This window comes from Orcinus orca, chromosome 13 (genome assembly GCF_937001465.1).
Source record: "Orcinus orca chromosome 13, mOrcOrc1.1, whole genome shotgun sequence".
Classification (NCBI taxonomy): Eukaryota; Metazoa; Chordata; class Mammalia; order Artiodactyla; family Delphinidae; genus Orcinus; species Orcinus orca.
The window spans coordinates 6,799,619-6,814,532 of record NC_064571.1 but is presented as its reverse complement, the minus strand read 5'-3'; the positions used below and the strand labels follow the sequence as shown (position 1 = coordinate 6,814,532).

General features: G+C 39.6%; 1 protein-coding gene across 15 annotated transcripts in view; it reads right to left on the bottom strand.

The window, feature by feature from the left end:
- AFF3 (ALF transcription elongation factor 3) overlaps nt 1-14,914 on the bottom strand; it is a 561,951-nt gene that overhangs the window by 373,624 nt on the left and 173,413 nt on the right. For 6 of the 15 annotated variants that reach the window (XM_049696189.1, XM_049696192.1, XM_049696190.1 and 3 more), the window contains exon 7: nt 6,613-6,717. The exons of the other annotated variants lie outside the window; for them this stretch is intronic. In XM_049696189.1, the coding sequence (XP_049552146.1) occupies nt 6,613-6,717 (105 nt within the window). The remainder of the gene's footprint in view (nt 1-6,612; nt 6,718-14,914) is intronic. 15 annotated transcript variants of the gene reach the window in all.

Below are 14,914 nucleotides of genomic sequence, written 5' to 3'. Positions count from 1 at the left end.
CTCCCCGTCAGAAAAGGGAGCTATGAATACAGCAAGAGAGAAGACTAGAATTATCCCTGTGGAATTGGATTGGAATTAGAGGTATCAGTGTGAACCCTAAATTTTGTTAGACAGAAAGATAGATAAATAAGATGGATGGATGGATGATAGATGTTAGATAGATAGTGAAGTAGTTACAGATGTGTGTATGTATATGTATTTTATATACCTGTTTTAATATAGCATTATTATACAGATAGATAGATAGATCACCTAGTAGCTTTGTCGAAGGGAAGGGCCTAGTAGCAATGAGTACACACAGTGCCCAGATCTTGGTTTCTAAAAACCATTTCTGCAATAAACAAAACCAGGGCTGCCTGGAGAAATGGCTGATTCCAGGTCTGGGGCTGGAGAATTACAAAATGATCTGTGAACATTGTGCTGTACCAGAAAAAGAAATGATGAGGAATAATGAGGATATGTCAGATGTAAAAATGTCAGCTTGAAGGGAATCCCACTGCCCAAATCTAGGATAATTTGAGCACTGAAATAATATGAAATAATCAGTTATAAACCATTGAATAAAATAAAAATCCATGAATTCATATTGGTTAAATAAAGTAGAAAGGAAGCTCTTCCTTACAGAGGAATGCCAACTAATAAATGTAGTGGTAATTATGCAATTAGAAAACCACCATCTGGCAAGCACCACTATAATAACTGATTCAGGCAAGAATTATCAATGGGTGCTAAAGCTATTGAGTGAAAGCTTGATGATAAATAAGGTGTTGACATGGTCTCAAAGATACTTACTGATACTACTCATTAATAATTTCAGTGGAGAAACCTGACAGATACCACCTTAACCAAGTGATGATGTTCACACCACCAGTAACAGGAGAAATTGATATCATGGACCTCTGGACGTGATGTTTTGAAGAAGATTGGCACCCTTACGATGGCATTCCTACCAAAAACCCAAAACTCGAATCTAATCTTTAGAAAACATTAAAGAAACCGAAACTGACGAACAGTCTATAAAATACTGGCCTCTGGTCCTCAAAAATGTCAAGGTCATGAAAGACAAAAGGAACTGAGGAACTGATGCCTATTAAGGGAGCCTAAAAAGACATGTCAACTAAATGATCTTAAAGTGGATCCTGGACCAGAAAAAGAAAGACAGACATCATTAGGACAATTTGAGAAATTAAAATAAGGTCTAGAGATTATAGCATTGTCTTAATTTTAAATCCCTAATTTTGATCACTGTACTGTGGTTGTAATAAGAGAATGTTCTTTCTTGGGGGGGGAAATATACACCAAAGTATTTAGGAATAAATAATCATCATATCTGCAACTTATCATCAAATGGTTCAAAACAAATTGTATGTACATATGCCAATGTATTTTATATTATACACACATACAGGAAGCAAAGTGAGGAGAAGCAAAGGGAAGGGAAAGGGAGGAGAGGAGAGAAAAAGAGAAAAATAAAGAAATGTGGTTAATGTTGGGGGAATCTGAGTGAAAGGTGTAAGGGAATTCCTTGACTCTTCTTGCAACTTTTAAGGATGAAATTATTTCAAAGTGAGTGTCTTAAAATTATACAGATGTGGAAAGATGAAAAACATTCACTTAATAATGGAACAGGTTAATTAAAATGCTATATATTAACTTCTAACAGTAGTTAAAATGAAAAAAAATTGAGAGCCACATGGACCAACAGGGATAGATGCTGAAATCATGTCAAACGAAAAAGGCAAGTCAGACAATGTCATGGACAGTTCAGCATCATTTATGCAATTTAAAACACATATGGGAAATATGACCGTTAAGTTATTTAGTGAAATTCTTAATAATTTTTTTGACATGGGGTCCTACATTTTCATTTTTACCTGGCCCTCAAATTATGTAGCCCCATAAATTATTATATTTTATTTCTTTCATACCAAAGAATAACCAAAATGAATTAGTTACTTCTGGATAGTACGTATCCAGGTGTTTACTATATTATTCTATGTACTTTTCAGTATTTCAATATTTTTTTCAAGTTAAAAAGTATCTTAAGTTCATCTTAAGATGCTAATATAGCCTGTGGTGATAAAACTAGAAAAAAGCAGCAAAAGCAACCTGATATTCAACATTTCAAAGTTTTTTTTAAGGTTTGTTATATTTATTTTTCTATAATTTACATGTAAGGAAAAATAATGTCACTTATATAAAAACATAGCATCATGATAAATCCCTTGATTTTCTCTTCCAACCAAACTGCTCCTCCTACTTTCCCATAAATAAGATCTAGAACCACACTGATAAGAGAATCCTGCTAACTTAGTGTTTTGTATATTTCAGATATATCATAGGCTAAAAACTGGGTAGTTTGGAATACACACGGCTCCATGGATTTGTGTCTCATCCCCGAAGCAGAACCATTAACATCTCTATCCAGTCACTTCCCTCTACATAAATAGAGCAATTTCACAGCTGGCCTTTCCTGTTTTCCCTGTTCATTTTCCCTGCAACTTAAGTTCTGTCTTTTGCATTCCTCCTTGTTTTTCTTATTGCCAGATGTCTTTGCTACTCAGGATTTAGTTTAATTTGTCTCTCACCTCACACTTTCGCCTGATTTCACTTCTACAGCATCTACTTTTGCTTCATATTTGCAGCCATTCCTGATGTGGTCACCAAACCATCTCTCTCTCTTTACAACAGCTTTTCAAAGTTGAGTTGCCCTAAACTCGAGTTTAGTTTATAAGAAAAATTCTCTGCTTAAGGATGCTCTTCCCTTATCTGAATCCTCTGCATACACTTCTCTGCTGAAACATTACCTCTTCAAAAGTGTTCTTCAACCACCCTATCCACGATCCCTCCCTCCCTTCCTAGCCCATCACTCCATCCCCTCACTTTATTTTTATCACAGTACCCACTACTCTGAAACTCTCTCATTTATTTATGTAGTTAGGCATATTACACTCTCCTTCAATAGAAATAAGCCCTGGGAGGTAACGGGCTCTACATTCCTTGTCCTCTGCTATATACCCAGCACCTAAAACGGGACTTGGCACACAGCAGCCATCTAATATCTATTGAAAAAATGAACTTAGAATGAGAGGTAGAGAGAAAGAGAGAAGGATTTGCAGAGACAGAGAAGGGAGGTCCAAAAATGTCCATGCTTTTGGAACAAGCTCAGAGCAAGATTTTTGCAAGAGCCTTCAGGATGCCCAGACAGCATAAGCAAAGACTTGCAGGAAGCTAGTGACACCTCGGTCCTTGGAAATCCCACTCTCCAATCATGCCCTTAGCAAACTCACCCTGGCAAGGCTCCGTCAGGGAATGATGAGCTCCATTTCAAATGCAGCAACTCCCTGGGTCATCAATTCCAGTCACCTCAAATCTGCACTTCAGGGGGAGACTGTGAGAGAACCTCGTCCTTCAAGGCCAGAAGGCAAAGATCCCTGCACAAGTGAGTGCCTGACCCTTAATGCCAGGGATTTCCTGATGCCATCTCCTGAAGACCAGAACTGCCAGAGATCTCTAGAAGATCTGCACCTCTGCATGTCTCTGCTCTGTTCACCCTGCTCCCTGTTTCTCAGACCCCTGACCTCCAAGGCCTGGCATGAGCTTACCTTCATACAACCTGCCCTAACTCCTGGAGCCCACTGTATAGACAGGGTCCTGGCAGACTGGGTAAGCTAGGACCAGGCAGATGAGAGTTTAACAGAGGGACTACTGCCTGCCCCATGGTACTGGATAGGGAACCACAGGCCTGAGGTTAGGAACACAAGGGAGTAGTGACTACTCCTTGGCCTGAAGGGCCGGAGCCCCCCTAGTAAAGAGGAGGTGGGGGGGGAGGGGCGGAGATGGGACCTCACTTTCCTCCCTCCCTCTGATCTCCCCATTGGCTGAGCTCAACTGGAAGCCAAAGGGCAGGAGAGCCTGATGCAGTTCTTAGAGGTGAGCTTCCCTGGCAATAAGTGGTTGGGGGCAGAGGAGTGGATTTGGGAGAAGTAAACACAAGAACCTCCGAATACTCACAATCCTTGCCCTGCTCGACACACTTACAAGGAGCACACGATTATACCCCATCTTGCTTGAGTTCTACCCTTGTTTCCTGCGTTCCAGCCTTGTCTCTCTTGGCTAGATGCTAAGGTCTTCAGGGGAAGGGACCATATATTATTTTTCCTGCACCCCCTAAAGAGTTTGTCATATAATCATATATCATATCTTGTAATCACAAAAATTCAGTGATTATATGACAAATTACTAAATACACCGTCAGATTTTCTGATATTAAAAAATAACCAAAACGTGTCAGAATTTACAAGACTCTGATTATATGTGATAGCAATGAGTATCTATCTCATTAATGGTAGCCAAAATTCTGTACCAGCTAATATGTATTTCTACACAAGACACAACATTATCTAGTAAGGAAAGTGAATGATGACAGTAGTTTGCTATGTACAAAGAAACTGCATTATCTGCTCCACAAAAAGCACGACAAAATTTCTGTTGGGTATTTATTACTTGGCCACTATATGAAAATATTACAGAAATAAAAAGTCTAGGAAGAGAAAATATCCTAACAAATTCTTACAGAACTGAAGAGTAATATGCTACTGCAAATCAATTCTGATACAAAAAAGGAGGAAAGAAGAAAACCCAGCTTTTCTCTTTCAGTGTAGTTTTCAAAAGGGAATAAGTAATTTACTGTTCCTTCAACCAAGCAATTCTCTCCTATTATTTGAAAAGTATATTCTAATTGCAGTTAACAAAGTAAGACATAGAGTCTTGTTCTTTCTTTTTTTTTTTTTTCCTGGCATGCCCTTCACATTGCTGGGTATCTTCTGACCATGAGCATGGTGATTCACAAGGCATAAAGTTTTCAAAGCGTCTTCATCTGGCTTTGGAGACAATGAGGAAAAGGCAAAGTTTGAAACATTCTGGGAATATCCTGGGCCATTTAACAAAATTTAAATTAGACTACTACTGCATCGCATTTCATGCTCTTAAAAATCTACTAACGAGGGAGAGACCTTCAAGATGGCAGAAGGAGTAAGACGTGGAGATCACCTTCCTCCCCACAGATACAGCAGAAATACATCTACACGTGGAACAACTCCTACAGAACATCTACTGAACGCTGGCAGAAGACCTCAGACCTCCCAAAAGGCAAGAAACTCCCCACGTACCTGGGTAGGCAAAAGAAAAAAGGAAAAACAGGGACAAAAGGATAGGGACGGGACCAGCACCAGTGGGAGGGAGCTGTGAAGGAGGAGAAGTTTCTACACACTAGGAAGCCCTTTCACTGGTGGAGACGGGGGGTGGCGGGGGGAAGCTTCAGAGCGGTGGAGAATGCAGCAACAGGGGTGCGGAAGGCAAAGCGGAGAGATTCCCGCACAGAGGATCGGTGCCGACCAGCACTCACCAGCCCAAGAGGCTTGTCTGCTCACCCCGGGACGGGCTGGGGCTGGGAGCTGAGGCTCGGGCTTCGGAGGTCAAATCCCCAGGGAGAGGACTGGGGTTGTCTGCGTGAACACAGCCCGAAAGCGCCTAGTGCACTACAGCTAGCGGGGAAGAAGTCCAGGAAAAAGTCTGGAAATAAGAGGCAAGAGACCATTGTTCTGGGGTGCTCGAGGAGAGGGGATTCACAGCACCTCCTAAACAAGCTCCAGAGACGAGCACGAGCTACGGCTGTCAGTGCGGAACCCAGACACGGGCATGAGACGCTAAGGCTGCTGCTGCTGCCACCAAGAAGCCTGTGTGCGAGCACAGGTCACCCTCCACACCTCCCCTCAGGGGAGCCTGTGCAGCCCGCCACTGCCAGGGTCTTGTGATCCAGGGTCAACTCCTCCGGGAGAACGCATGGCGCGCCTCAGGCTGGTGCAACGTCATGCCGGCCTCTGCCGCCGCAGGCTCGCCCCGCACTCCGCACCCCTCCCTCCCCCCGGCCTGAGTGCGCCAGAGCCTCCAAATCAGCTGCTCCTTTAACCCCGTCCTGTCTGAGTGAAGAACAGATGCCCTCCAGCGACCTACACGCAGAGGCGAGTCCAAATCCAAAGCAGAACCCGAGGAGCTATGCGAACAAAGAAGAGAAAGGCAAATCTCTCCCAGCAGCCTCAGGAGCAGCGGCCTAAATTCCCACAATCAACCTGATGTGCCCTGCATCTGTGGAATACATGAATAGATAACGAATCATCCCAAACTTGACGTGGCAGACATTGGAAGCAACTGTAGACTTGGGATTTACTTTCTGCATCTAATTTGTTCCCGGTTTTATGTTTATCGTAGTTTAGTATTTAGAGCATATTATCACTGGAAGCTTTGTTTATTGATTTCATTGCTGCCTTCCTTTCTTTATATATATATATATATATATTTGTGTGTGTGTGTGTGTGTGAGTGAGTGTGTATGTGTATGCTTCTTTGGGTGATTCTGTCTGTACAGCTTTCCTTTTACCATTTGTCCTAGGGTTCTGTCTGTACGTTTTTTGTTTTTTGCTTGTTTTTTTTTTTTAGCATAGTTGTTAGCACTTGTTATCATTGGTTGATTTTGGTTTGGTTGCTCTCTTCTTTTTTTTATTACTTTTTAATTTAAAAATTTTTAATGATAGATTTTATTTTAATAACTTACTTTTCTCTTTCTTTCCTTCTTTCTTTCTTTATTTTCCTCTATTTTCTTCTGAGCCATGTGGCTGACAGGGTCTTGGTGCTCCAGCCGGGTGTCAAACCTGAGCCTCTGAGGTGGGAGAACCAAGTTCAGGACATTGGACCACCAGAGACCTCCCAGTCCCACATAATATCAAATGGCAAAAACTCTCCCAGAGATGGCTATCCCAACGCTAAGACCCAGCTCTCTTTGACCACCAGCAAGCTACAGTGCTGGACACCCTATGCCAAACAACTAGCAATACAGGAACACAAACCCCACCCAGTAGCAGAGAGGCTGCCTTAAATAAGGTCACAGACACCCCAAAGCACACCACCAGAGGCGGTCCCACCCGCCAGAAGGACAAGATCCATCCTCATCCACCAGAATACAGGCAACTAGTCCCCTCCACCAGGAAGCCTAAACAACCCACTGAACCAACCTTACCCACTGGGGTAGACACCAAAAACAACGGGAACTACAAACCTGCAGCCTGAGAAAAGAAGACCCCAAACACAGTAAGTTAAGCAAAATGAGAAGACAGAGAAACACACAGCAGATGAAGGAGCAAGCTAAAAACCCACCAGACCTAACAAATGAAGAGGAAATAGGCAGTCTACCTGAGAAAGAGTTCAGAATAATGATAGGAAAGATGATCCAAAACCTTGGAAATAGAATACAAGAAACATTTAACAAGGACCTAGAAGAAATAAACAGCACATAAACAATGATGAAAAGCACAATAAATGAAATTAAAAATTCTCTAGAAGGAATCAATCAATAGCAGAATAACTGAGGCAGAAGAATGGATAAGTGACCTGGAAGATAAAATAATGGAAATAACTATCACAGAACAGAATAAAGAAAAAAGACTGAAAAGAATTGAGGACAGTCTCAGACAGCTCTGGGACAACATTAAACACACCAACATTCGAATTACAGAAGAAGAAGAGAAAACAAAAAGGGACTGAGAAAATATTTGAAGAGATTATAGTTGAAAACTTCCCTAATATAGGAAAGGAAATAGTCAATCAAGTCCAGGAAGCACAGAGAGTCCCATACAGGATAAATCCAAGGAGAAACACGCCAAGACACATATTAATCAAACTATCAAAAATTAAATACAAAGAAAAAATATTAAAACCAGCAAGGGAAAAGCAACAAATAACATACAAGGGAATCCCCATAAGGCTAACAGCTGATATTTCAGCAGAAGCTCTGCAAGCCAGAAGGGAGTGGCAGGACATCTTTAAAGTGATGAAAGGGAAAAACCTACAATCAAGATGACTCTACACAGCAAGGATCTCATTCAGATTCGACAGAGAAATTAAAACCTTTACAGACAAGCAAAAGCTAAGAGAATTCATCACCACCAAACCAGCTTTACAACAAATGCTAAAGGAACTTCTCTAGGCAGTAAACACAAGAGAAGGAAAAGACCTACAATAACAAACCCAAAACAATTAAGAAAATAGTAATAGGAGCATCCATATCGATAACTACCTTAAATGTAAATGGATTAAATGCTCCAACCAAAAGACACAGACTGGCTAAGTGGATACAAAAATAAGACCCGTATATATGCTGTCTACAGGAGACCTACTTCAGACCTAGGGACACATACAGACTGAAAGTGAGGGGATGGAAAAAGTTATTCCATGCAAATGGAAATCCAAAGAAAGCTGGAGTATCAATTCTCACATCAGACAATATAGACTTTAAAATGAAGACTATTACAAGATACAAAAAGGACACTACATAATGATCAAGGGATAGATCCAAGAAGAAGATATAACAATTGTAAATATTTATACACCCAACATAGGAGCACCTCAATACATAAGACAAATGCTAACAGCCATAAAAGGGGAAACTGACAGTAACACAAATATAATAGGGGACTTTAACAACCCACTTTCACCAATGGACAGATCAGCCAAAATGAAAATGAAATAAGGAAACACAAGCTTTAAATGATACATTAAACAAGGTGGACTTAATTGATATTTATAGGACATTCCATCCAAAAACAACAGAATACACTTGAGAATTCTTCTCAAGTGCTCATGGAACATTCTCCAGAACAGATCATATCCTGGGTCACAAATCAAGCCTTGGGAAATCTAAGAAAATTGATATCGTATCTACTATCTTTTCCAACCACAACGCTACGAGACTAGATATCAATTACAGTAAAAAAAATCTGTAAAAAATACAAACATATGGAGGCTAAACAACATGCTAATTAATAACCAAGAGATCACTGAAGAAATCAAAGAGGAAATCAAAAAATACCTAGAAACAAATGACAATGAAAACTTGATGACCCAATACCTATGGGATGCAGCAAAACCAGTTCTAAGAGGGAAGTTTATAGCAATACAATCCTACCTCATCAAACAAGAAACATCTCAAATAAACAACCTAAACTTACACCTAAAGCAATTAGAGAAAGAAGAAAAACCCCCAAAGTTAGCAGAAGGAAAGAACTCATAAAGATCAGATCAGAAATAAATGAATAAGAAATGAAGGAAACAATAGCAAAGATCAATAAAACTAAAAGCTGGTTCTTTGAGAAGACAAACAAAATTGATAAACCATTAGCCAGACTCATCAAGAAAAAAAGGGAGAAGACACAGATCAACAGAATTAGAAATGAAAAAGGAGAAGAAACAACTAACAGTGCAGAAATACAAAGGATCATGAGAGATTACTACAAGCAACTATATGCCAATAAAATGGACAACCTGGAAGAAATGGACAAATTCTTAGAAAAGCACAACCTTCCGAGACTGAACCAGGAAGAAATAGAAAATATAAGCAGACCAATCACAAGCACTGAAACTGAAACTGTGATTAAAAATCTTCCAACAAACAAAAGTCCTGGACCAGACGGCTTCACAGGTAAATTCTATCAAACATTTACAGAAGAGCTAACGCCTATCCTTCTCAAACTCTTCCGAAATATAGCTGAGGGAGGAACACTCCCAAACTCATTCTACAAGGCCACCATCACCCTGATACCAAAACCAGACTAAGATGTCACACACACAAAAAAAACTACAGGCCAATATCTCTGGTGGACATAGATGCAAAAATCCCCAATGAATTACTAGCAAACAGAATCCAACAGCACATTAAAAGGATCATACACCATGATCAAGTGGGGTTTATCCCAGGAATGCAAGGATTCTCCAATATATGCAAATCAATCAATGTGATACACCATATTAACAAACTGAAGGAGAAAAACCATATGATCATCTCAATAGATACTGAAAAAGCTTCTGACAAAATTCAACACCCATTTATAATAAAAACTCTCCAGAAAGTAGGCATAGAGGGAACTTACCTCAACATAATAAAGGCCATATATGACAAACCCACAGCCAACATCGTTCTCAATGGTGAAAAACTGAAACTGTTTCCGCTAAGATCAGGAACAAGACAAGGTTGCCCACTCTCACCACTATTACTCAACATAGTTCTGGAAGTTTTCACCACAGCAGAGAAGAAAAAGAAATAAAAGGAATCCAAATCAGAAAGGAAGAAGCAAAACTGTCACTGTTTGCAGATGACATGATACTACACGTAGAGAATCTGAAAGATGCTACCAGAAAACTACTAGAGCTAATCAATGAATTTGGAAAAGTAGCAGGATACAAAATTAATGCACAGAAATCTCTTGCATTCCTATACACTAATGATGAATAATCTGAAAGAGAAATTAAGGAAGCTCTACCATTTACCACTGCAACAAAAAGAATAAACTACCTAGGAATAAACCTACCTAAGGAGACAAAAACCTGTATGCAGACAACTATAAGACACTGATGACAGAGATTAAAGATGATACAAACAGATGGAGAGATATATTACGTTCCTGGATTGGAAGAATCAACATTGTGAAAATGACTATACTACCCAAAGCAATCTACAGAGTCAGTGCAATCCATATCAAACTACCAATGGCATTTTTCACAGAACTGGAACAAAAAATTTCACACTTTGTATGGAAACACAAAAGACCCAGAATAGCCAAAGCAATCTTGAGAAAGAATATAATGGAGCTGGAGGAATCAGGCTCCCAGACGTCAGACTATACTACAAAGCTATAGTAATCAAGACAGTATGGTACTGGCACAAAAACAGAAATACAGATCAATGGAACAGGATAGAAAGCCCAGAGATAAACCCATACACATATGGTCACTTTATCTTTGATAAAGGAGGCAAGAATATACAATGGAGAAAAGAGAGCCTCTTCAATAAGTGGTGCTGGGAAAACTGGACAGCTACATGTAGAAGAATGAAATTGGAACACTTCTTAACACCATACACAAAAAGAAGCTCAAAATGAATTAAAGACCTAAATGTAAGGCCAGAAACTATAAAACTCTTAGAGGAAAACATAAGCAGAACACTCTGTGACATAAATCACAGCAAGATCCTTTTTGACCCTCCTCTTAGAGAAATGGAAATAAAAACAAACATAAACAAGTGGAACCTAATGAAACTTAAAAGCTTTTGCACAGCAAAGGAAACCATAAACAAGGCGAAAAGACAACCCTCAGAATGGAAGAAAATATTTGCAAATGAAGCAACTGACAACGGATTAATCTCCAAAATATACAAGCAGCTCATGCACCTCAATATCAAAAAAACAAACAACACAATCCAAAAATAGGCAGAAGACCTAAATAGACCTTTCTCCAATGAAGATATACACTTTGCCAACAACCCATGAAAGTACGCTCAACATCACTAATCATTAGAGAAATGCAAATAAAAACTACAATGAGGTATCACCTCACACCAGTCAGAATGGCCATCATCAAAAAATCTACAGACAATAAATGCTGGAGAGGGTGTGGAGAAAAGGGAACCCTCTTGCACTGTTGGTGGGAATGTAAATTGATACAGCCACTATTGAGAACAGTATGGAGGTTCCTTAAAAAACTAAAAATAGAACTACCACATGACCCAGCAGTCCCACTACTGGGCACATACCCTGAGAAAACCATAATTCAAAAAGAGTCATGTACCACAATGTTCACTGCAGCTCTATTTACAATAGCCAGGACATGGAAACAACCTAAGCGTCCATCATCGGATGAATGCATACGGAAGATGTGACACATATATACAATGGAATATTACTCAGCCATAAAAAGAAACGAAACTGAGTTATTTACAGTGAGGTGGATGGACCTAGAGTCTGTCATACAGAGTGAAGTAAGTCAGAAAGAGAAAAACAAATACCGTATGCTAACACATATATATGGAATCTAAAAGAAAGGTTCTTATGAACCTAGGTACAGGTTAGGAATAAAGACGCAGACATAGAGAATGGACTTGAGGATACGGGGAGTGGGAAGGGTAAGCTGGGACGAAGTGAGAGAGTTGCATGGACATATATACACTACCAAATGTAAAACAGATAGCTGGTGGGAAGCAGCCGCATAGCACAGGGAGATCAGCTCGGTCCTTTGTGATCACCTTGGAGGTGGGGGGGGGGATAGGGAAGGGAGATGCAAGAGGAAGGAGATATGTGGATATATGTATATGTATAGCTGATTCACTTTGTTATACAGCAGAAAATAACACACCACTGTAAAGCAATTATACTACAATAAAGATGTTTAAAAAAAAAAAACTACTAACGAACATCTCCATTAGCTAATTCCTAGTTCTTTAGACACTCTGCGGATCAGGATTACTGACCATGTCACCACACACTGTGTTCCACTCCTGCCTTCCACAAAGATGGTGCCACTATCAGAAAAGCATCTGTGCGAGCATCAGTGCTTGTAATATTAAATGCTCCAATCTTTAATTCTTTTTTTTTTTTTTTGCGGTATGTGGGCCTCTCACTGCTGTAGCCTCTCCCTTTGCGGAGCACAGGCTCCGGACGCGCAGGCTCAGCGGCCATGGCTCACGGGCCCAGCCGCTCCGCGGCATGTGGGATCTTCCCGGACCGGGGCACGAACCCGCGTCCCCTGCATCGGCAGGCGAACTCTCAACCACTGCGCCACCAGGGAAGCCCCCATCTTTAATTCTTTGAAGGATAAGTACAAGCATCACTTGAAACCAAAACCTAAGAGAAGCAGCCTCCAAGGGCCAACTTTATATACATTTCAGTCTTGTTTTCAAAGCTTCTTATGAAACAGAACAGCAGCAATAACATTTAGTAGCAAAGTTCCACATGAAGTCTAAACTTGGAGGTCTTAGTCCTTTCTCTGTCATCCAAAACCACTTTTGCACAAAACTTCTATATCCCCCCTATGGCCCCATAAAAAAGGTACTTTTGGGCTTCCCTGGTGGCGCAGTGGTTGAGAGTCCGCCTGCCGATGCAGGGGACACGGGTTCGTGCCCCGGTCCGGGAAGATCCCACATGCCGCGGAGCGGCTGGGCCCGTGAGCCATGGCCGCTGAGCCTGCGCGTCTGGAGCCTGTGCTCCGCAACGGGAGAGACCACGACAGTGAGAGAGCCCGCGTACCGCAAAAAAAAAAAAAAAAAAAAAAAGGTACTTTTCATCTGGGGCATGAAAAAGCCTGGTTACCATGCTTTGAAAAGCAGGAAGTGTTATTAATCCTAATCATTATTGTTATTGCTTTATGGTATACCTTAAGTTACCATCTGATTTTTATGAATATAGATAATAATCATTCATTCTTAGTGGTCGTCTAGAATCATTTCCCTCCACTGTTAATGTACTTCCCCATAAAGGACATGGATGAAAAACACTGGGGGAATCTAATCCTTTTATGGATGATTCATGAGCATAAAACTATTAATGTTTATCTCTTAAGTGTAATTACCATATTTCTCAGATCAATGCCCACGGTTGAACACATCAATTAAAACTAGATGTATAATTTTCATGTTTCAAACGAATTTAATTGTGTGAAGAAAATCCGTTGTATGCCCTCTTGTATATACCTTTCAGGAGGCATTACTTTGCCAATTCTAGAAAGGGTTGTGGTTCAGTCTATGAACTAATCCAATCCTGTGGGCAGCTGCTATCAGGACCAGGGCAGCCATGCTTGTTCAGAGTATTTTAGTAGACATCTAATAGGTCCACTTTGCTCATAATATATTAAGTTCAACTTACTGTAATATTTTTCATTAAAAAAGTATTCCCTATTAAAAAAGTTTCATACTAGTTAATCTTTTTTCTCCTTACTAATTAGTAATTCCATTAAGGAGAATGTTAAAAGTAATACAGTTTCCCAAATTAAACCTGAAGCAAAAGACAGAAAATAAAAAAAAAGAGGAAATTAATGAAATGGAAAACTGACAAACAGAAAAAGAATCAACAAAGCCAGAAATCAGTTCTTTAAAAAGATTGATAAAATTGATAACCACCTAGCAATACTGATCAAGATGAAGAAAAGACAGAGAAAACAGAAATTATCAGTATTAAGAATAAAACAGTGACCATAACTACAAATTACACAAAAATTAAGAGCCTAATGAGGGTATATCATTAATAACTTTATGCCAATAAATTTGACAACATGGATGAAATAGAAAAATTCCTTGAAAGATACAACTTATCAGAAGTGACATAAAAGGACATAGAAAATCTGAATAATGTTGTATCTGTTAAAGAAATTGAATTTGTAATTAACCAACTTCCCAGAACGAAACTCTAGGACTAAATGTTTCTAGTGTTAAATTCTTTCAAAAATTAATCACAGATAATACCTGTCACGCACAATCTTTTAGAAAATAAGGAAGAGAGTGTTTCCCAACTCATCTTATGAAGTCATTATAATCTTGGTATCAAAACCAAAGATAAGGAAAGAACATTACAGATCAAAATCCCTCATGAACAACAATATAAAACATCTTTAACCAAATATTATCAAACCATCTGGAAATATACAAAGAAGGATAATATACTATAACCATGTAGAGTTTACTCCAGGGATTAAAGGTTGGAAATCAATTAATGTAGTTCACTGTATTAACAAATTAAAGGGGAAAATTCATATGATCATTTCAGTAGATGCTGAGAAAGCACATGACACATCCATTTATGTCCAAAACATAACCCATTTGTGTTACAACACCCATTTATGTGAAAAACTTTCAGCAATCTAGAAAGAGGAGAACTTCCTCAGCCTGTAATGGACACCAAAGAAACAAAACAAAACAAAGAAAGAAACAAACAACTACAGCTAACAACACTAAACAGGGAAATATTAAATGTTTCCCCCTCAGGTTGGGAATAAGAAAAAATGTCTACTCTTTCCACCTCTATTCAACATTTTACAGAAGT